Consider the following 22,079-nt stretch of genomic DNA (forward strand, 5'->3'; position numbering starts at 1 on the left):
ACTGTCAAGGTTATGCTGGACAGGAGAGTGGACACTCCCTGTGTGGGTTATGTTCATAGATCTTTCATCTCTGCAGCATGCCACTGTTTTGTTAGTGTCTGACTTCATCATTCATGAAAGACACCCATTAAGAATAACTGTAACATTGCAGTTCAGAAGAAATCTCCCACAAAAAATAACATAAATCAGAAACAATGCCACAAATAAGAACAAAAAACACTTGCTCTGCTAGATCAGCAAAAGTGAACAAAAATATACCAAAAGAAACTCAAAAACAAAAAAAAAAAAAAAAAAAAAAAAAATACTTTCACCAACGTTTATAACCACAACATAAACATTAATAAATATACATCATCACTACTTACAAGCATCAAACTCTGATTTATTTGTCACAAAATCTCAGTTGGAATCTTCAGTGACTGACAAGAAGAGGATGGACTGCTTAAAAGTGAGCAAGAGATGTATGAGGAATTAAGCAAACTTGATGTTAGTAAGTCAGTAGGACTTGATATATAACTGCCTATCTTAAAGGAATATTCCAGGGAGTTAATGGCAGGTATGCTATTAACAAGTTCATTCTTATCAACACTTCTGTGAAGTGGTGATAAGACTGAAACACTACAAATTATAGACCAATCAATGTATCTGGAGTTGTAGTTAATGAAGAGAGCTGGAATACTGAAGTGGGTTGGTAACAGCAGTATTCACTGTGATGGCCGGCATGTGCTTGTTAAGGAAGGTCATGTTTTACTAGTTTACTTATACACTACAACAACGGGACAAATGAATTGGACAAGAGAAATTTTGCAATGTGGCACTCTTTTGATAGAGTGCCACATGACATTAGTGAATTTGACATTACTCAATTGGAATGGATAAGGTTAACTACTATAATGAGTTGGATTTGTGATTGACTGTCATATAGATATAAGCAAGTTCAATATGGGTGCAGTATCGCTAAAGAGGAAAGAGGAGGTGTTGTAGGGATCTCTTTTTGAGGCCATTGTTGTTTAAGTTGTATATTAATGATATTGGAATGGGTTTAACTGGAGTTTTGCATCATCACCTGTTTGTAGATGATGCAAAGTGTGTAACTGAGTAGAACAGTGATGATGTATGTATATGAGTGGGCAGGAGACATGAGTTTACTGTTACATTTTGCAACAGTAAACCTGAGCTTACTGTTGCAAAATGTAAGGTTTTGAAATTTGAGACAGGAATATGATGCAAAGTATACATTGGTGGAGAAATTTTGAAGGCAGTAGAAGAGAGATTTGGGAGTGGTGGAACAGGAACCTGAAATTTGGAGGTGGTTGGTGATCACATTGTACAAGTTGTGAAGTTGTCACATTGGATTATTGCAATGATGCAGATGACTTAAACATGTAGAAATGTGAGATTATTAACTGCAATTTAAAAGGCTTTGATTGGGACTTCATATGAATTATTGTGTCCAGGTTTGGTCACCTGAAAAGATTGAGACCTTCCAGAGAAGATTGACTAAGATGGTATTTGATCATTGGAAAATGAGGTATGAAGACAGATTAAAGGAATGCTTTTGTGGAGTCTTGTGAATAGCAGGAAGAGAGGGAACATGATTGTGACATTTAAGTTGGTAAGGGGTTAATATAAGAAACTTTTCATAGAAAGGAAGAACAGGGTAGAAGAAGTAGTTATATCTGGAAACTAAATAATTGTTAACTATGGAATAATTTGTGAAGCATTTTATTTAGTCTTAAGTTTTTGCACTAGCATATAGAGCAGGGATTCCCAAAGTGGTTGGTAGTTTCATTATTGAGCATTTTCAGTATGACTTTCAAATTAAATAAGTAGAATAGATAATTAGAATGCTAAATAATGAAAACGTGAGCTAGATGTTCATGACACTCTCTAAAATAAACTAAGTTCATAACTTATATACATTGAAACAAGAGATAAATTATTAATTTTACAAAATACTATTGACTATGGGATGTATGGAGGAGAATTATTTCCCATAGAAGGTATAACTTCAGGCTATGATTTCTGTTCAGATTTGGATGGTGAAGCACGGTTGCCCAACTTTCTTTGTACAACAAATGTTCCATGATATAATTGCTTGTGTTAAGAACTATTTTGGTAGGAAGAATTGATGGCAAAGGAACTAGAGGAAGAAAAAGAATATCATGGTTTGACAACATCAAGACGTGGACAGGAAAGAGCAGTGCACAACTGCTCAGATTAGCACAAGAGCGCGGTTTGTTCGCCAAGATGGTCGCTGACCTTCGATAGAAGATAGCACAATAATAAGAAGAAGAACCTGAATCTTTTTTTCCAGAGGACACAGTGGAGATATTATGTTCTGCTAGTTCCAGACTGTTCTGACTCAGGGAATTTAATGTAACTAGTATATTCATCACTGCCAATCTACCATTTTAGCCAAAGTCTGATTATCCATGCTGGCACAGCATTTAATAGACTCCACAGTGGGCTAAAGGCTGAAGTTTATCCTTTGCAGAGCTGAAAAAAAGCAGACATCTTTTTTTAGTATGAAAGGATACCTGAAGGCCAAAGGATCTAAGCAATTTGGCTATTACTTCAGAAGCTTTTGACCGACCACTTCTTGGGAGGGAGATGACAAGGAAACCTTATAGCTATTAATGACTTTGTTGACATAACATTTGTTGAGACCATTAGCAATGACACAGAGTTCAATAGAGCATAAAACTTGAGCTCGATGTACAAGATTCTTAATGGTACCCAATTTTTGATGGATGATGATGTGAAAGAGAATGAATGTAAAATCTAGTTTGGGTTTTCTTTCTAAAAATGGAGAAGTGAAAGCTGATGAGGAAGGAGGAGATCTAAAAAGGCAATCTGACAATCTTCTACTTCAGGAGTGAATTGGATATGATGACTCTGTTAATCTTTGCAATGAAAGCTTGAAGTTTGGTGGGGAAACTGCCAAACTGCAAAGATGTCATCTATATACCTGTACCTTAAGGAAAGTTTAGGAGAGGCATTATCTAGTAGACACTGTTTGAATTGATCCATTAAATGCTTAATCAATGTTGAAGAAAGAGGACCACTTCTGGCTGTACCTTCAATCTGCTGGTAAAGTTTATTCTGACCCATAAAGTAGCATCCATCATCACACCCAGTTCACTCTTGAAAAAGATCATTGGATTGCCTTTTTAGACCTTCTTTGTCAGCCAGATGGTAGTCTTCACTTCTCTGCTTTTAAGAAGAAAATCCATAATGAACTCCACATTCATGCTCTTTCCCAATTTCATCATTGTCAAAAATCTAGTACCATTAAGAGTCTTGTACATCAAACTCATTCTTTGTGTTCTATTGAAGCTGTTGCTATCTCAAGAAAGTCTGCTTTCATTGCTAATGGCTTCAGGTGAGTCTTATGTCAACTAAGCTGTTAATATCTACAAGGTTATCTTCTCACCTGCCTTCCAAGAAGTGGTTCATTGTGCTATCATTCCTTGTTATGAGTGTTGCTGGAGGAATAACCAAATTGCTTAGATCCATTGGCCTTTAGGTGTTCTTATACATTAAAGATACCATGAAGTTATATTCTTGGTTTAATCCTATATCCAAGTGTAAGCAAACAAGTTTGCACCTGAACTGTTTTCAGGACTTGGGAATCTAATATACAGAAGCTAATGATTTTAAAACATCCCTTTCCTTAGTATCCCATAATGCAAATCAATTTTGCATTATGGGATACTAAGGAAAGTCACTTCCCATAATGCATTGCTTTATGGGAAGTGACCCTTCCCATAAAGCAATGCATTATGGGAAGGGTCACTACCCAGACTGGTTTTGACCTTCATTGAGGTCTCATCAGTGGGAGCCAGACCCAGAGGTGATACTAAGGTTAAAGTAATGCAGAAGTCATAGGTGTTCTTATACTCTATTAAAAAGATTCTATTTTTTTTTATATTTTTGACTCTGCAAAGGATAAACTTCCGCCTTTAATCTACCCTGGAGTCTATCAAATACATGCTAGTGTGGATTATCATTCTTTGGCTAAACAGGTAGATCAGCAGTTGTTAATGATAGTGAGCATGAGCATAACAATTACATTAAAATCCATGAACCAGAACAGTCTGAACTATCAGAACCTTCCATCTCTATCAAATGTTGCATCCTTTAGAAAAAAATTAAGGTCCTTCAAAGCAATTATCCCATGAAATGTTTATGCAAAAAAAGTTGTATCCACTATAAGACTCGCATGTTCCATAGTCTAATTTTTTTGTATTAATAATTTGCTTCTTGTTTCAATTTAAGCACTTAAGACCTTATCGTATCTTTGAGTGTGTCACTCTGTCCTGTCCTGTATGTGTTGCTCATGCGTTTTCATTGTTGAATCACCCAGTTACCTATTCTGCTTGTTTAATTTGACCAAATCATACTGAAAATGCTCTAGATACAGGGCAAAAATTTTATGCTAAATAAACATAAGTTATTCCTAAATTTCATGTAAGTCTTGGGTGCAGACACATTGAATGAGTTTAAAGTATGGTTTGAGCGTTGTGGCATTGTGTACTTCCCATGACTAAATATATTGACTCCATGGAGATCCATGGGTATTATGGATTCTATGATGAGTCAGGGACTCTTTATAGGGAGGTTTTTTAATGTGACTACCAGCCATGAAAATCTCCATAGCTCAGTTGGGGTTCAAATCCTGTCTGTGACATAAAGAATTTGTATCAAGGATTTTTAGTCAAAGGTGAGTTAGCTAGTCTCATACAGAGCAGAGGGTTTTTTTTTTTTTTTTTCTTCCCAGACACTCAAGTTTTTGTCCCTCAAAACAGGCAAATTATCCCCCAGACATGACTGACCATTATAGATCTCAGAGAGATCCATAATAGTCAATCTCCTAGATGGAGATGACACTTGACTGGACAAGATCATCCATGAAAGGTTGTAAATCTCTACTACATTTTGTACTGTGTGGGGGTTAAGATTTTTTTTTTTTTTTTTGGTAATTTATTTATTTGATTTATTTATTTTTTAATTGTTTGCAAGTCAATCTTTTCCTTAATCTAGACATCCAACTCTGTAAACCAAATATGGACCATTTAGCCACTTCAGTCCTCCAGTAAACTAGGTGGTGGTGGTCTCATACTGGGTGATGAAATTTATCTCCCACCTAAAAACATACACATGCATCCATTCTCATGATGGGAATCAAATCTCTAGCCTGTTGTTGGAAAGTGAGTATGCTGGCTACTTGATCAGTCAGGCTGGCACTAATCATAGTATGGTAATAATAATAATAAATTATTTGTGGAATAAAAGGTTTGCATAAACTCAATTATTAGTGGGGAAAGAAGTTTTCTTACTGCATTGTGATTTGTTTTGAAACTTCTTTTACTCGCTGTTTCATTCTTCTTGAAGTTTGAGAAGTTATTTATTATCTGGTTAAAAATTATATAGAAATGTTATAATTTTTACTATGCTGGCCTGGCTGGCTGGGTGGTTAGCATATCCACCCTCCAACCAACACATTGCGGGTTTGAATCCTGATATGGATGTTTGTGATTGTCTTTAGGTGAGAGATCACTGCCCTACTTATTGGAGGCCTGAAATGTCTTGAAAAAGCTTCATATTTGGTCCCTAGAGCAGGGTTTCTGGACTTTTTAAAAATAAAAAATAAATCTTCAGTCCACTCACAATACCAGATGTACTAAAAGTTTGCAAATAAACTTTCTTGGGTGGGAGCCACATAAAAACTAATAAATAAATAAATAATAATTAGTATCCTCATCCATTTTCATTGTGATTGTCTTTAAGTGGGAGATCATTGCCCTGCTTATTGGAGGCATGAAATGGCTTGAAAAAGCTCTCTATTTGGTCTCTAGAGCAGGGTTTCCAGACTATGTAAAAATAAATTTTAAAAATGCAATTAAAAATACAATAAAATAGTATGTGTAAGTGTAAACAGATCATAATTTGAATAGGAAGTAGCACAACATTCCACTTTATATTAAACAAAAAACTGATTGCAGCAGAAACCAGCTTAGTGGGAAAAAAACAAATCTGTGTTTATAGTCCAGTGCCAAGTGCAACTGTCATTGAAAATAGGCTGATTACAATGAAAATGGTTGAGGATACTAATTATTTTTTATTTTATTTATTTATTTTAATGTACCTCCTACCCAAGAAAGTTTATTTGCAAACCTATAGTACATTTGGTACCATGTGGAGGCAGAAAATGTTATATTAAATACAGAAATTCCTCGATTAATGCGTTCTTTTAAACAGGCACATTAATTGAAAATGTACTAATCGAATATAATAACCTATGGGAAAAAGTATAATTCATTCCTCAGTTTCTTTTTTAACCCTTAATTTTTTTTATAAAAGAATTAGTGTATATCTCAGGGCCTAGTTAAAGGAAACCCATATAGTTGAAAGGCAATAAAACATATTCAAAATATAAATTTTTTATTCTACTTCTTAACAAAGAATTGAGCTAACCTAGTTTGGAAAGGGGCAGACATTCTGTTCCTTTTTTTCATACAACTTATGGTATAGGCCCTATTGCCTCTTCTACTACTAACGCAAATTTTACTATTTCTCTCTTCATCAGGGTCAGCCTCTAAGCATTGCTGTTTAAAAATTTTGATTTTATGAAAAATATTTTCAAACTAATATTTCTGTGAAATCTCTTTGGGCTTGTCAGTGATTAAATTTTCTTCATATTCTTCAGGATCTTCCTGCTGTGCATCTAAATTTAGCAGGTCTGAATCACTTAATTTCTCAGAATGAGATTTAATTAACTTACATTCATTTAAAAAGACTAAAATCATTTGCATAATGTGAACGAATGTGCTTCCAAACAGATCACATATTGCTAGCAGTAATTTAATTCAACTTTGCAACTTTATAACCAGGCTGAGATTTCTCTGATTTGACTGGAAAAGTCTTGGAAGGCATTCGCTTCCAAAAACAGGCCAGTTTCATCGACATTAAATATTTGTTGGTCACAATAGTCCCCTTCTTCCACAGTTTTCTTCAAAATCTCTGGATAATTTGTGACCACCTTCCTATCTGTACTTGCAGCTTCGTGTGGTTAGAACATTATGTAAGCTATTTCTCTTTTTGAAACGCTCAAACCATGCAGCACTAGCATGGAATTCTTCTTCTTCTTTTCCATCATTGATAGCCCTTTCTTTCAAGGTTGCAAAGAGACTTAATGCTTTTGCTTTAATAAGGTTAGTGCTTAGCAGGATCTGTTTTCGGTTACAATCTTCGATTCATGTAGAAAGAAGTCTCTCTAATTCAGTCATTATAATACTTTGATTTTGAGTGCATGCATGATGAACTTGAAGCAGCCTTACCTTTCTCTTTGTATTCGGCAGCTTTGCTAAAAATTGCTTGTATAGTTGATTCACTCATTTTTGTGTTCTTGTCCTATCTTTGCTCTGGACTCACCTTGTTAAGTTTTCTTTATTATTTCAAGTTTTTCTTCGAATGAGATTTCTTTACGAATCTTTTCACACTTCCACTTTTTTGTTCACTAATTCTTTTACTCATGATTAAAGGTCAGGAAAATACTTTTAAAATAAAAAAATAAGGAAGACAGTTGCAAAGGAGGCATGAGATATGATAATCAAATGCTATGTAGTTACAGACGACATACATTTTAGCAGTAAATTTGGAACATAGTGTACATGAAAATAGTGTATTATGCCATTAAAAAATAACTTTCTGAAATGTTTTAAATCAGTAACTAAATTATTTCATCCTGGTGAGTGATTTTTTAAAATAGTTATCCATAAAAAATGTATTGATAGAAAATTTTTAAAATCTGTAACATTTATTTTTAAGATGTATATAGGCGCACTAATCTAATTTGGTTATAGAAAAAAAATGACGCATTAATCGAGGTATTGTTGTGTGTGTGTGTGTGTGTGTGTGTGTGTGTAAAATAAATTTTTATTATTTCTGGTTGGACATAGCTATTGAACAGAAATAATAAAAATCAATAATGATGAAATTAAACAAGTAGATCATTACATATACTTAGGACAATGATATCATAGAACAAAATATCATGGACGAAATTAAAAGATGCACGATGCTTGGGTAAAAAAGCATTTGGAAGATTACATTCAGTATTCAAAAGCCAACTACTATTATGCCTTAAAAGAAAAGTTTTTAATCAATATATTCTTCCTGTATTGACATGGCTGTGAAATATGGACACTAAATGTAAAGGAAATTCAAAAATTAAGAACAACACAATTTAGTATGGAAAGAAGTATGCTTGGTATTACAAGACTGGATCACGAAAGGAATACGTGGATATGAAATCAAACCAAAGTGTCTGACATCATAGGAAGAGTGAAACATCTGAATTGGGAATGAGCCAGGCATAATGCTCGAAGACAAGATCAATGATGGACAAAAGAGGTACTGGATTGGATTCCATGAGAGGAAAAACGACCATGACGCCGACTTAAATCACGGTGGATTGATGATATCATTAGATTTGCAGGAGTGACATGGGAAAGGAGAGCCATGGACAGACACAGGCTTGGAGTAATCTTGGAAAGGCCTTCATCCAGCAGTGGATCGACAATGGCTGATGATGATATTATAAATAAAATAAAATAAATACAAAATAAAAAAATAAAATAATATACATGTAAAAAATTTTCTGCCCCCACATGGTACCAAATGTACTATAGGTTTGCAAATACTTTCTTGGGTAGGATCCACATAAAAATGAATAAATAAAATAAAATAAAATTACTATCCTTATCCATTTTCATTGTAATCAGCCTATTTTCAGTAAGAGTTGCAATCGGCATTGGACTATAAACACAGATTTATTTTTCCCCCACTAATCTGGTTTCTGCTGTAATCAGTTTTTTTTGTTTAATATAAAGTGGAATGTTGTGCTACTTCCTATTCAAATTATGATCTGTTTACACTTACACATATTCCCATACCATATGCAAGCTTTCAAAATCAGATCTGTTAGAATAGGATGGTTTGCTCTTATTCCTAATTTGCTATCATGTTCAACTGCATGTTTTCTCTGGGTCATTTGTTTTTCAGGATAAAAACTCTGTTTACATGAGAAAAAAAAAAAAGCACTTTCTGATTAATTCATCTTCATTTTGAACAGCTTTAAAGGTTCCTTGTATCCTAACTTGAAATTCAAACTTAAGCCTCACAAATATATAGTTTAGTTTATATTTTTGTGGTTTTTAATTTCATAGTCTTGTACATATTAATGCTGTTTTTTTTATTTCTTTTTTATTTGCAGATTTAAAGGAAACAACGTGGAAGACGGTTATTTCTTGTAAATAAACTACATTGCTTTGTAAATAGTAACAGAAAAGAAGCGTAAACATGTTGTACTTAGAAGATTATTTGGAAAGTGAGTAATAACACACATTTTGTAATACTTTTATAAAAGCAAGGTGTACAATATTAATAGTTGTAGTTAAAATTGAAAAAATGGTTCATAAATAAGCTGTTTAGCTGAGTGCATCTATAAATTTGACAATCTGTTGTGTACAGTAATTTATGTGTTATATGTATACTTAATAGTGTATTAATATGGCAATTTGAGATCAACAGGGAAATCTTTATCATTGTTGTGCGACAACTTTTTTATCACAAATAGTTATTCTTTATAGAACATATATCATCATTGCAAACACCAGGTGAGGCTTTGGAATAAGTTGCTTTAAACTTGTGCTCCCATATTTTATTGTTTTCAAAAGCATTTTCCTCCAAAATCCCCTACTCCAACAAATGAAAATCACAGCAGCAGCAGGTTCTAAGGGGGATGAATATTTCTCTGTAGTTCGTAAGTACTTAAAAAAAAAAAAAAAATTAGCTAAAGCCTTTTATTTTCATATGAGGAGTAGGCAAGGCTGTTTTAGCCCTATCTAACTTTTGGAGACTGAGTGGGCAGTTTAGTCTCCACTGGTAATCAATCAGAGATAGCTGGCCTAAAGCTATCACTAATTTAAGCAGCTTACAGTGAAGAGATGGCTTAACAAGTGCCGTCATCTCAAATGGTCCCTGACCCTAACACGATATTTTTCATGTCTGAAATAGTGTGGGTTCTATGGTTGATTTTCTTGAATTTATGAGACAAAAAACTCTCTTGCCCATGCCAGAAATCGACTAACTCTGGAATCGGTTAAAAAAAGGCTTAGAAAAAATTCCTCTAGTCAGCATTATAAAGTGGGATGAGCTTCATAACTTCTGAACCTCATTCCCTTTGTCGGTCTATTCCTTTTGGCCTTTTATCCCAAACGCATGCACTAAATATATCTCCATTCCACTGAAGCCTTATTTCTCCATGCCTCCTAGAGAACGAAGTTATTCTTAACTTTCAAGGCTGTGGAAGTTAAGAATATCACAGCTGAACTGGCTTTCATCGAGAACTTCATCTTCCTTAACTGTTTATACCAAAGCCTGCTTTTACCAACAGCTGCAAGAAACTATTGATGCATCTAAAACTGATAACTAAAGAACCAAAAGCCAGAAAATTTATATCATGTCTAAAACACAGCCAAGTCACCCCCCCCCCCCCCCCGATTGCATTGCACCCAGATGGGCTATATATTGCATTGTCATCATCACCCACAGAAAAAAGCCATTCTCCTAGTTTTATTCTTTTCTTCCAATGCATGCAAAGCGGATCTTGGCAAATATCCCCAGCCATTCAAATGCTCAGCACTAAATCACCTCCCCCCCCTCCTTCTCTCTCTCTCTCTCTCTCCTTTTGCCAGAAAGAGATCAGAAAAATCTTGTTCAAATTAAACACCAAAAAAAAATAAGTCTCTTGCTCGTGATGGCATTCATGCGCTGTTATTCCAGTGGTGTCTATCCCATAGCCTGGAATTGGTTCATCTCATCCCATTCCCAAGAAGAATGACAAATTCCTACCTAGCGTTAAGATACCACCCCCAATCTCTCTTTCACTTCAGCCTTCTCCAAATTAATGGAGAGAACTATCAACACCTAACTGATAAATGACCACAGTATGGATTCTGCCACTGCTAATTGCCAGGAGATCTGCTTACATTTGTCACTCATCTCTGGACAAATACCATGAAAAAGCTTGGTGAATTTCAACCTGTTGCCCAATTTGATATGCCCAGCTTTTGACTGGGTCTGACAAAAAGGGCTGTTATGTAAGCCCTCATCATTTCGTATTTCTCATAACTCCTACAACTTGGTTGTCAGCTTTCTGACTAGATGCACATCATGTGTGATGGTGGATGGGTCCTTATTCTCTGGCTACAACTAATGCCACAATGTTCTATTCTCTCACCTATCCTCTTCCTTCTTTAAATCTATGATCTACTCCAGCTGACCACCAAACCAATACACAGTTCCATTGATGACAGCATGTTGTATTTCTTTTTATTTCACAAACCTTGCACCACACAAATAACCACAACTTAGAGTATGAACCTCCTCTACTCTCAATTCTGACCTCCAAGTGATTCTTCAGTGGGGTAAAGATATCCTTGTATAATTTCATTCTAGCAAAACACTGTTCTACCTTATTTCCCATTCTTTTGGAAATTATGGGAAATAATTTCCCATTATTTCCCAAGTATTTCATTATTACCTTTGTCAGCACTGAAATCTTTAGACAAGATAAGGTTTCTCTTCTTGAAATTACCCTGGCATCCTAAGCATCTCATGGCATAAAACACATTACAACCATTGCCTCGTTGGCATCCAAATCCAAAAAACTAGAATTTCTCTTTTACTTGCAGCCCTTACTTGACTTTAGCTGTTGACCTTATACAAATCATAAATCCACCCAACTATCAGATATTGCTCTCACATTTGAAGTGTGCCCCCGACAAAACCTCTTTAATAATACTTCACCCAATACAGAAAAGAGTAGTTATGTTAATTATTGACTCATCCCTTAATCAATTCATTACACCCACTTCCACACATTTGGTTTCTGCACCTTGAACTGTATATAGCTGCCATCCAACACCCCTTTACAGTTTAACTACAAACTGTTTGTAGATTTTTCCTTGCCAAGTAAAGTAACCTGCAAACATAATAAATTGGAATAATTCATAGATATTGGAAATGGGTGGGATTAGACTTAATGCTTAATGAAATCAAGAGCACCTGTTACTGGTACATTAGTAAATAAAGAAGTGACTTTGGAACTAATCATCATCATCATCAAATTCCTGCCATGTACCCTCAAGGGGTGTACAGGATATGATAGTACTACATGAAAAAAATTACATCATTAATTTCCTATCTACAATTTTCCTCCAAATCAGTCTGTTACTTGTCAAGACTCCAACATTATCAGATCTTATATATTTCTATCGTCTAAAGCACTTTGTACCGTATCAATCCACCTATATCTTGGTCTTCCTCTGGGTCGTTTTCCTGTCAACCTGGGAGAGAACACTTGTTTTGCTAATCTTTCTTCGCCCATTCTGTTTAAGTGACCATACCTGAGATTAGCTCTGCTAACGCATTCCTGGATGCTGACAATGTCAAGTTCTTTCCTAATATCCTTGTTTTTAATATGATATTGCCATTGATGCCATCTGTTCACGCCTATAATCTTTCTCAGGATTCTCATATCTGCGGTCTCTAGTCTAAGGTCAAATGTTTTACTTCTGACCCAGCTCTCAGAACCATAAGTTAAAACTGGTTTGAACACTGTCTTGTATACAGCTAATTTAGTGTTCCTACTAATTTCTCTCTTATTCCATATGAATTTATTCAATTCACTTCCTACCATACCAGCTTTGCTGATTCTGTTGTCTATTTCTATATTTAATTTACCATCTTCAGTAAAAATCGTGCCTAAGTAGCTGAAATATTTCACTTGTTCCACAGGTTCTCCATTCACAACACAGTTGACATTTTCAATGATTCTGCCTATTTTCATTGTCTTTGTCTTTTTATTGCTAACCTTCATACCATATCTATTACAACAGCTATTCAATTTAGTCAGAGAATCTTGCAGACTTGTAGCGGATTTATTTAGTAGTATAACATCATCCGCATAAAGCAAAGCGCTGATATTAACATCTCCAATTTTGATATCATGTTTAATACCACTTTCCTTCATAATGTGATCCATATAGATAATGAATAACAGAGGGGATAATGTACATCCTTGTCTCACACCAGATTTAACATTAAACCTTCTTCCTGTACTTCCTTCAATTCTAACTGCTGACTTACAACTGAAATAGAGACTAAGTATTGCTTGATATAATGCCCCATTGACACCATATAACTGTAGCGTATTGAATAGCTTCTCTCTTGGCACCTTGTCATATGCCTTTTCCAAATCGATAAAACTTAAATACAAATCTTTCTTATATTCCCATGCTTTCTCGACTATTTGTCATAAAGTGAAGATCTGATCCTGACAGCCTCTATTTAGCCTGAATCCAGCTTGTTCTTCACCAAGCTTTTCTTCCACAATTCTTCTCAACCGTTTCTCAAATATACTTGCATAGATCTTGCCAGGAACACTCAGTAGGGAAATACCTCTGTAATTCTCACATGCAGTTTTATTTCCCTTTTTATATATGGGTACTATGAGAGCTCTACTCCAATCATCGGGAATTTGTCCCTCTGTCCAGGCTTTTTGAACTATGCAGTGCAGCCACTGTAAGACTCTTATACCACCATATTTCAGCATTTCTGGTCAGATATCATCTACTCCTGCTGCCTTTCCACATTTCAAGCCTTTGATGGCTTTTTCTACTTCAAGTATGGATATGTATTCCTTACTGCATGCCTGGTCAGTGTTTTTTACCACTGCTGTCATCAGTGCTTGTTTCATTTAGCAGTTTTTCAAAGTAATTACTCCATACTTCAAGGATATCTTTTTCTCCCGTTTTCATGTCACCTTTATCATCTCTAATTCCTTTTACAGCACTCTTTCCTCCATTCTTAAGCTTCTTCAACAACCTCCAGAATATTTTGCCACCTTCTTGATATTTATTTTCTATATTCTTGCCAAAGTCCTCCCATGAGTTTTGTTTAGCTAGTTTTACACAGTGTTTAGCATTCTTGCATTTGTCTCTGTATTCTCTAAGAGCATAAGCTGACTTATTTGCCAGGAACTTTTGATATGCTTTCTTCTTTTCCTTCACTGCCTCTTTAACTTCCTGTGTCAACCAGGGAGTTCGGCTTTTTTTTATCCTTGCAGACAACCTCACCACATGCTCTCTCTGGCAGAATCAATCAATGCTTTCTTCAGAGTTTGCCACTGAATCTCCAAGGTTTGATTCCTGTTCTCAAACTCTTTCATTTTTTCTTCAATAATCTTTGTGTATTTTAGTCTACAGTTCACATCTGAGAGCTGCTCAACTTTTATTCGCTTTAAAACTTTCTTACATGTTATTCTTTTCAATATGAAATTTAATTTTATCCTGCTCAAGACTAAATAGTGATCGCTTCCAATTTCAAATCCTCTGTACACTCTTGTGTCCTGCACCAGGGAGAAAACATCACTACCAAGAATACAATACTCAATGAGACTTTTCTTATTCTTAGCCTCTTCTCTCCATGTGAATTTGTGCACATTTTTATGTTGAAACATTGTGTTAATAATAACCAGTCCATGTCCTGAGCAGAAATCCAACAGGTATATGCCATTATTATTAGCTTTGCTCTTTTCTCCAAATTTTCCCAAAATATTTTTGTATGTCTCACAATCATTTCCTACTCTGCTATTCAGATCACCAACAAGGACCAACTTTTCCTTTTCATTGTGTCAGTTGCTTTTTCTAAAGCCTCAAAAAATTCCTCCACTTCTACCTTAGTAGAACCTTCTGTGGGACCATAGGCACAAATAAGTCTCATTGTCCAGTTCCCCATTCTCATATTTGCCCACATTACTCTACTTGAGACTGGCCATTCAAGAAGATTAGCCTCGTATTTTGTGTTGAATACTATGGCTACTCCTTCTTTTCCTTGTTTGTCATTTCCTGAATATAACATTTTGTATTTTTTGCTCAGAAAGATCTAACCAGTTTTTGTCTTTTTTGTTTCAGTCACTCCTATTATGTCGGTACTAGATATTAGATATTAGAGGAATTAGATAATGGTACTTATCTAATTCCTCAGCTAGCTCCATTTCTTTGCCATTCAGGCTTCTTATGTTGATAGTACTGATCTTTAACTCTGGTGATGTTGAGTTGGGGTTTGTTTTCAGATTTGTTCCAGTAGCTGACTTTTCGCTGTTCGCCCTGGTTTCCTGGCGAAAACAACGAGGGCCTTGTTTAACCGGGCGACGCCCCAACCGGCATGAAATTTTGTCATGTCGTACCATCATTTTTTTATTTTGGTTTAACCAATAAGAATACAATTTGGTCGGCTAAATCCCAAATTGCCAGCCCATCCTCGTTCGTTCAGTATCAAAGTAGATACCCAACAGGGTGCACCACGAGAAGGTGAGGATTGGACATTAGGTCAGAAGCCCTGGTCGGTTCTCCACATTCCTTTAAAGGCTACGTGGAGGTCTCCTCTCAGTTATACAGCTTTGACCCTTAAGCACCCCTGGAACTAATCATTGTCTGAATTTTTAAAGATGTCATTTTTAACTAGTGATTTGAAATGGACAGAATTTTTTTTATAAAAGTAGAGTTACCAGCGAGGAACACAAATGACTAAGCTAACTGTGGGAAGTTTATAAGTTGAACTGTCTGTACTATCAACTACAGGGTGTAAGGTAATATTAGATTTATGGATTTTAGGTACCTCATAATGGGGTGGTTTAATATAAACTGGTTTTATTTGGTTAATGATTTCTTTGGTCCAAGTAATAACTTTTTTCAATTATTTGCAAACGTTTTTCTTTTGAGACATAGTGGAGTCTTTATCTATGATTGGTAAGTAGAATTGTCTTCTTATAAGCTCTTGCTTTTTTTTTTTTTTGTAATTAATAATATTGATTAATAATATCATTAGCACTACTCTTATCAGCTTTAGTAATCACAATATTTTTATATAACTTTTGAAAGCAACTATTTTATGTGATACATTATTTTTAGGTTAGGATGCTTGCTATGGCTAAATGAGTGTTATTGGCTATTGAAGGTGGAACATTGAGATACTATGCTATGTTCATCATAATTTCTAGTTTTGGAGCATGCTTCAGTGTAATAGTGAAGTTATGACCTTAACTGAGAGCATTCATAGCATCCTCTGTAAGTGCCTGACAATAAATTTGTGACTGGAACATAATACTATGCTCCAATCAATGAAGTTGTGGTTGGAGCATAGTATTATGTTGCCATTGTTGGAGGATTTCAAATTTCTTCAGGCACCTACTCTTTTAATTTGTATGAATTCTTTTTTTTTCTTCCCCTGACACTTTAGAGATGTGATATAGACAGTCCACAGTTAAGGATTTAAAACATTAAATAGTTCATGTAGAGCCATTATAGTACTGTTTAATTCAGTAATCTCTATGCTAGTAGCAAAAATTTGTTAAACTCCTGTCTGTAAATATGATATACCTTAGCCAAATGAAACTTTTTTTTTTTTTGAATTTGAGAAAAGCAGGAAACATTTATTTTATAAATTAGTTTTGTGGTGTCATAATAATACCGTTAAAATAGGCTATGAATAATGCCCAACACCTAGCTTGTCAGCTAGATTAATTCAGGCCTCCAGTTATCAGGGTGTGATAGTCTTTCAGGGAATAACATGTCTATCTAACAAAGGTGTTCACATATCCATACCCACAGTGAGATTCAAACTCACAGCTTGTTGGTTATAGAGTAGAAATGACATCTCCACTTAGACAAGACTGGAAATTTACTGTAAGCTTCATTTGTTTAAATACAACTTATTTCTAGAGATAAACTAAATATACATTTGTAAAAACACTCTTTTTGTGAATAATTATTTTATTTATTTATTTTTTTTAATGTTGAGCCAATACACAAGAGGTTGGTTGATCAACCTATAGTACATTAGTACTGTGTATGGGTTGTGGGTTGGGAAAGAAGATACTTGTTCACATTTGATTTAAAAGTCTGTATATTGTAGTCCTTGGGAAATGCATCAGGGAGAAGACTGTTCCATAGTACAGCAGTTGCAGGGATGGGGAAGGAGGAGAAGAAACTTGTTCTGTGGGTTTCAAGGTGCATTGTGAAGGGATGTTGAGCAGCAGCAGCTGCACATGTTCCAACAAGCTTAGTACTGAGTGTGGGAATTATTGATGCTATTTCAGATGAACATTTTCAAGGAAATATTTGTAGAATACACAGTGTGGAGACCGATCATCTGTGCACAAGTCGGGGGGCGAGTTGTAAGAAATGGGTCATTAATAACTGATTGCTCTTCTCTGTATTCAGTCAAGCATTTTGAGGGAGCTTTTGGGGGCCTCACCCATATGTGAGAGCGGTATTCAATGGTTAGGAGGATTTGTGATTTGAGGTTAACAGCTGATCAGGGGTGAAGTAACTTCTTGAAAGGAAGAGAAATCCTAGTTTTTTAGAAGCTGAGGATGCACTGGTTGTGATGTGTTTATGCCAGGAGAGGGGGTAATTCCAAGAAGAGAAATCTCAAATTGTCTGGAAATTTGGGTGTTGTCAAAAATAATATTGGGAGAAAATGGTTCTTTTTTATGAAAAATAAGACAGTACTGGTTTTTATTAGCATTGAAATTGACTAAGTTATCTTGAACCCCATTGGAGGGTGACTTGGAGATCAGAATTGAGGGCAGTGGTGGTTGATGTTCTGTAGGTTGAGGTGAGTTGTGTGGAGTAAGATTTATCAAAAGAAAGGGAGGAGGGCAATGTGCTGTTGTCTACAAAACTGTGTAATCGGTTGGAAGTCAACTGAAGTAGGCCATTGATATATAGTGGGAAGAGGTTTGTGAGAAGATAGAACCTTGTGGAACTCCGGCATTAGTTGAATGGTAAGAGGATAAGGAACCATCCACCACCACACATAGTGTATGCCCAGTTGCAAGCTATTTGAATAAATAAGAAACTGTAGTTTCTTTTTGATATTTCTTTTGTAAATATTGATGACGTAGAGATCCTGAGAATGATTAAATAGATTAGCATCATGGACAAAGGATAATAGTTCAATGACAAAAAATTCCAATCCATATACTGTATTGGTGATAGTGCACTGCAAGAAATTTATGAGGCTCAGCATTTATGGGAATTTGGAGATTGAAAGTTGCAGGTATTATAAAAATTGATTGTTACTAAAGAGAGGATATGAAAGTGAATTGGAATCATTAGCAAGAATGTGAGGACTAAACTTTTTGTTGGAGAGTGAACAAAATGGATTGTCAGATGTGGTTGTGAGTGTATTGTCATTGAATGAGTGTAAGGAGAAGTATAATAGTTATTGTGTGAATAATGTTTTTATATGTGATTACCACCAACAAAAGGTTATTACTAAACCTTTTTTTTTTCTCATTTTTATCAATTTTATATATTTTTTTAAAATTTATTTTTACATAGGAGGAACTTTTTCTTAGCCTTTCTTCGACTGGTTCCCAAGTTGATCTCTGGTACATGGTGAGAAAGTTTTACCAGAGGAATATGGAAGATATTATGTATAGAACAGAGAGAAAGAAACAGGTCGATGGGAGAACAAAGATTATCCTTGGAAGTTGCATTAAAGTGTGATGAGGAAGGGATTGAAGATTAGTTTTGTTTTTTTTAATGGAGAGTGGCGAGCAAGTGGAATATGTTACCAGGATTTGTTGTGAATGTGAGAAATGTGAATAAGTTCAAGATACTGTATGACAGATGTGTTGCTGGTTGAGGGAAACTTCCAGCAATGAGTCTGCTAGTTTCCATGGAGGTCTTTTAATGATGATGATAATAATCATAACAGAAACAACAATAATTATAAAAAGAGGTAGTTTAAAATCTAGTAAAGGATGTTCTGGTAGGATGGGAGGTTTGGAATAGCCAAGTAACTTTGCTAATAAACTTGTCTAATCTCTGTGGGAAAGGAAAGTAAATTGATTATTTTACTTAAATAAAGAGCCAATAGGCTTCATTTCGGATGTAACATTATTTAAATAATTAAGTAATTTAATGGGTGCACCTGTTTGACAACTCGTATAGCAGAGTATATAAGTTCTTTTCGCTTTACCCTCAGTATTAATTTTGGTCTACCTACTCACTGATGAGACCTCAATAAAGGTCGAAACCAGTCTGGGTAGTGACCTTTGTTGGATTCTAATTATGTAGAAAATAGAATAAATGTTATTTGATTCAGAATCCAACATGATTTTCCATCACAAGGATTACGTTTGTAAATATTATTTAATGTAAATAAAGTAAATTATAATTTGATATCATATAACCACCTTAATTATATCAGATATTTAATTATTTAATCAAAGAAATGTGTTAATGGTAAATAGATTCTGTATTAAATATTATTATTTTATTTATTGTTATGTCAATATTATAAAAACTTGTATATGCAATAGTAACTACGCATTTATTGAAAAGCAAATATTCTAATTATTCCTCTTTGTGTATAAAGCTTAACGTATGTAATGACTCAATGTAGTAGTATATTTGATTCATTTGTCTAACATTGGCGAGAATGTTTATGTTTGTCTGTTGTCATGGAGACGCGTGAAATAAACGAGCACGAGTGGAACAGAGCGTGGGCTAAAGAGAGAATAAGAAAAATATATAAAAAGTAAGGAGTTGGGTCAAAGACTTGGAAGTGAAAGGAAGCAGGGTGATAAAATAAAGAAGTAGAAGTAAATAAAAGGTTCTTAAGGGTAGGAGTTAAGTGGATAATTTTTATAAGTGAGCAAGAACGTAACGAATTTTATAGTTAGCTGAAAGTGAAATCAGCAACAATAATAGAAGGGAAATTAAAACCACAATCGGATAAAATAAAAAGCTGGACGTTCAAGGAAGAATTCTGAATAAACCCAGCTGATCTAGTATTGCAGCTTATTTCCAATTTGCCCTAAAGAGAACCTCACAGTGTTTTAATTAATTTATGAGTGGTAATAAGGATAGTTGAAGTGCCCTAATTGATGTCAAGAATTCTGAAGCGTAATTGATAGTGCTTTAAGTATAACTGCGGATAAGTTTTGTAGATGTGTTTTTATTCTTTAAGTGTGATAAGTAAATTCCAGAAGTTTGCTCACAACATAATAGATGTTCTAGGAACCATTTCCGGTAAGGTCTATCATAGTGAATTATTAACTTTAACTGTGGAAACCCTTCGTGATTGAGAGTTGGAGATAGGAATTGTTTGAAAGATATTTTCAGCTATTAGATCCTGTAATATTTTGAACTTATAGCATGACTGAAAAATGTGTGAAAACTAATTAGATTGGATGTTCTGTTATATTCATTTAAGTGTAAAAACTTTATAACCCAGAAGCTAAGAAAGTGTATGTGAAGACTTGGAAGATTGTGCTAATGTAATTGACTTGACTTAATGTTTGACTTATTTCTATTGTTTAAAATTAGAAGTAAAATTTATGTAAGTGTTATATGACCTATATTAAATGCTTTATTTGTTAACCTAACTGTTGTATTTGCCTGAAATTCTTTTTACTGCACCGTTCACAAAAATTCGAATCTAGCGGGAATCCCAAAGAGAGAAGATAAATACTTCGGCCTGAATGAATGAGGACTGCTAACTAACTTTGAATTGATCCTGCTATTTCACATAGACTTATCTAAGGATAGAGTGGCGCAGTATAATAGAAATTTCTCTACCCTTAGATTAGTGATCAATTTACAATTAGTTTTCTTTTATTTTATGAAAGTGACTTTTAACAAGATGGCAGATTTGAACATCAAGAGAACAACGTCACGACACCTTCCACCATAATGCATAACATTATACATCTCCTAGGAGATGTGCTTTTACATTATGGGAAATACTAAGAATAGTGATCAGAGCTTTACCCACCTTTGCTATGAGTTACCCTAGTTTGCACTACGTGCTTTGGCTTATGCTAGTATCCGCTGATACTTTTATAGTTTATTATATTTGGCATGAAACTCTTTGATTCCGATCTTTGAGTTTCTTATTCGGTTTTGAAACAATGTGGGATTTGATTATTTTATTTTATTTATTTTTTTTTTTTAAGTGTGTCCAAGTTTGTTCATTTTACCACATTTAGAAATGCAAATCTTGAATAAACTTCATTATATATATTTCCATATTGCAAGTTGATGTACATGTTTAAGGAGGATAGATAATAAATTAATGAAATGGAGAAGAGATTTGTTGTTTAATAGATAGATATTAGCAAGTTGTGTTTGAGATAGCAGAGATAGTCTCCAATAAAAGAAAAGTAACCAAGTGTACCACAGAATTTTGTTCTTGAAGCAGTACTGTTCAGTTGCTTGTTAATGATATTTCTTGCAGCTTGACAGGGAATATTGAGTTGTCTATGATGCTGATAAAAAATGTTTGGGAATGTAATACATATATAAAAAAGAGTCCTTTCAGGAATTTAGAAAGATTTAATAGGCTGCGATAGCTTGAACATGTAAGTGTAGCTGCCATTTTAATGTTTGCACAATGTTTTGTACTCTGGGCTGACTGAGATTACAGATGTCATTTGACTAGTTTGTTTGTTTTGCAGCATATAAAAAGCCAAGTTTTCAAGAGAAAATAATCTGCTACCTCCATATGAGAACTTAAAGTTCGTCCTAGATGGTTCAAATTTTGGACTTTTCGGTTGAAGAACAAATGTTGCATTGTGGATTCACTGTAGAATGCAGAAGTATAATACTGCATATATTGTATTGTTGGAACGGTGCTTTAAGAGATGGATAAGATTTAGGATCTAATAGAATAGATGATAGTGGTTGATGTTCAGGGAGCACACTGCAAGAATTGTGAAACTACACAGTGTACAGTATCCTGCCAAAAGTTATGAGACAGGTGAGGCATGAAACAAAACATGTTTTTATTAGCAGACATTAATAGCATGTGTTGTTTGTAGCCATAATAACTGTTGTGTTACAGTAGACATTCTACTAATTTCTAGTATAATGTTGGCGATTGTGCTTTGTTCATTTTTTTAAAGCACTAACAGGTTTCATTAATGAAGAGGG

At 34.7% G+C, this 22,079-nt stretch overlaps 1 protein-coding gene across 2 annotated transcripts in view; it reads left to right on the top strand.

The window, feature by feature from the left end:
- Positions 1 to 22,079, top strand: part of Ing3 (Inhibitor of growth family, member 3) — a 192,757-nt gene that overhangs the window by 53,170 nt on the left and 117,508 nt on the right. For both annotated transcript variants that reach the window (XM_090400953.1, XM_090400952.1), the window contains exon 2: positions 9,281 to 9,394. In XM_090400953.1, coding sequence (XP_090257079.1) covers positions 9,367 to 9,394 — 28 coding nt within the window. In that variant the 5' untranslated portion in view covers positions 9,281 to 9,366. The remainder of the gene's footprint in view (positions 1 to 9,280; positions 9,395 to 22,079) is intronic.

This window comes from Typopeltis vanoorti, chromosome 11 (assembly GCF_054136105.1).
Source record: "Typopeltis vanoorti isolate ZY-2024b chromosome 11, IOZ_Tvanoo_1.0, whole genome shotgun sequence".
Lineage (NCBI taxonomy): Eukaryota > Metazoa > Arthropoda > Arachnida > Uropygi > Thelyphonidae > Typopeltis > Typopeltis vanoorti.